This window comes from Charadrius vociferus, unplaced genomic scaffold, assembly GCF_000708025.1.
Source record: "Charadrius vociferus isolate BGI_N301 unplaced genomic scaffold, ASM70802v2 scaffold1168, whole genome shotgun sequence".
Taxonomy (NCBI): Eukaryota; Metazoa; Chordata; class Aves; order Charadriiformes; family Charadriidae; genus Charadrius; species Charadrius vociferus.
In genome coordinates, this window is record NW_009661376.1 from 447,135 (window position 1) to 448,182 (window position 1,048).

Sequence of the window (1,048 nt, forward strand, 5' to 3'; positions counted from 1 at the left end):
CATGAGAAGGCCTTATGATCCTGACGGCAGGTAACAATAACCATGATGAAATTCCAAATTCTTCAGCCGCATCCAGTGACAGACAGAGCATTCTAAAGCCGATGTAAATTGCGAGTACTCTTGCTAAAGCAGTCATGGGAGCTCACAACTGGAAGACTATTTACATACTGCTTTTAACACTTTAATATGGATCTTGAGAAAGAGCAAATGTCATACTCGTATACCTGTAAACACAATTTTATTACAGAATGTTTAAAATTCTTATTTCCCAAAGAGGAGTGACTGAGAATAGAAACTACGTATTGACTCTAAAGCAGGATTGCTAGCTGGAACAGATACTCATTCTCTTCTCACGTCAGCACATGCTGAGATTAAGCTTTTTGTGTAGTGTCAGTACACCTAGCTTCCTCTGGAACTGAAATGCAAAGCACACTTACCACACAAAGGTTTTTAATTATAAATCGAAAGTAATTTTTTTGATAATTGGATTGAACAAGGTTTGGTATCAAGAGAGTAGGAAAGGAAGATTGTTTTGCGATTACTACTAATTGTGACCTTTTTCAGGCGAGATGACCCGTACTGGCCAGAGGCAAAGCGAATGGCAATGGATGATAGGTATCATTCTGAATTTAGTCGTCAAGACCGCTTCCATGACTTTGACCACAGGGATCGTGGCCGATACCAAGATCATTGTTTGGACAGGTCAGCAAGGCAATGTCTTTTCTTCCTATACTTTTATGGAAATTAGGTGTCTTTTTATGGCTTACTAGTATCTTGAAGAATGCCAAAAGAGAAGAGCTAAACAAACGATCCTTGTGCATTTCTTGTGTCTAATTTTACATGTGCTTGTAATCCTGTGTTTCCATTACTTATGGACATTCTGGAAAGAGGCCGCATAAAGATTATAAGCCAAGTCCTGATGTAGTTTGCTGTGATGCCAAGGGTGATCCTACAGCTTCTCTTGAGATACCTGGAAATCTAATTTACAAATCCCTGTTCATCAGCCTAGGATTTAGCCTTTTTTTTCTTTTTAAAGTTTTAAAACTTT

At 38.5% G+C, this 1,048-nt stretch overlaps 1 protein-coding gene across 1 annotated transcript in view; it reads left to right on the forward strand.

Moving 5' to 3' along the window:
- LOC104294382 (scaffold attachment factor B1-like) overlaps positions 1-1,048 on the forward strand; it is a 17,960-nt gene that overhangs the window by 13,998 nt on the left and 2,914 nt on the right. Inside the window, 1 exon segment of the mRNA XM_009893982.1 lies at positions 469-702. Within this exon segment, the coding sequence (XP_009892284.1) occupies positions 469-702 (234 nt within the window).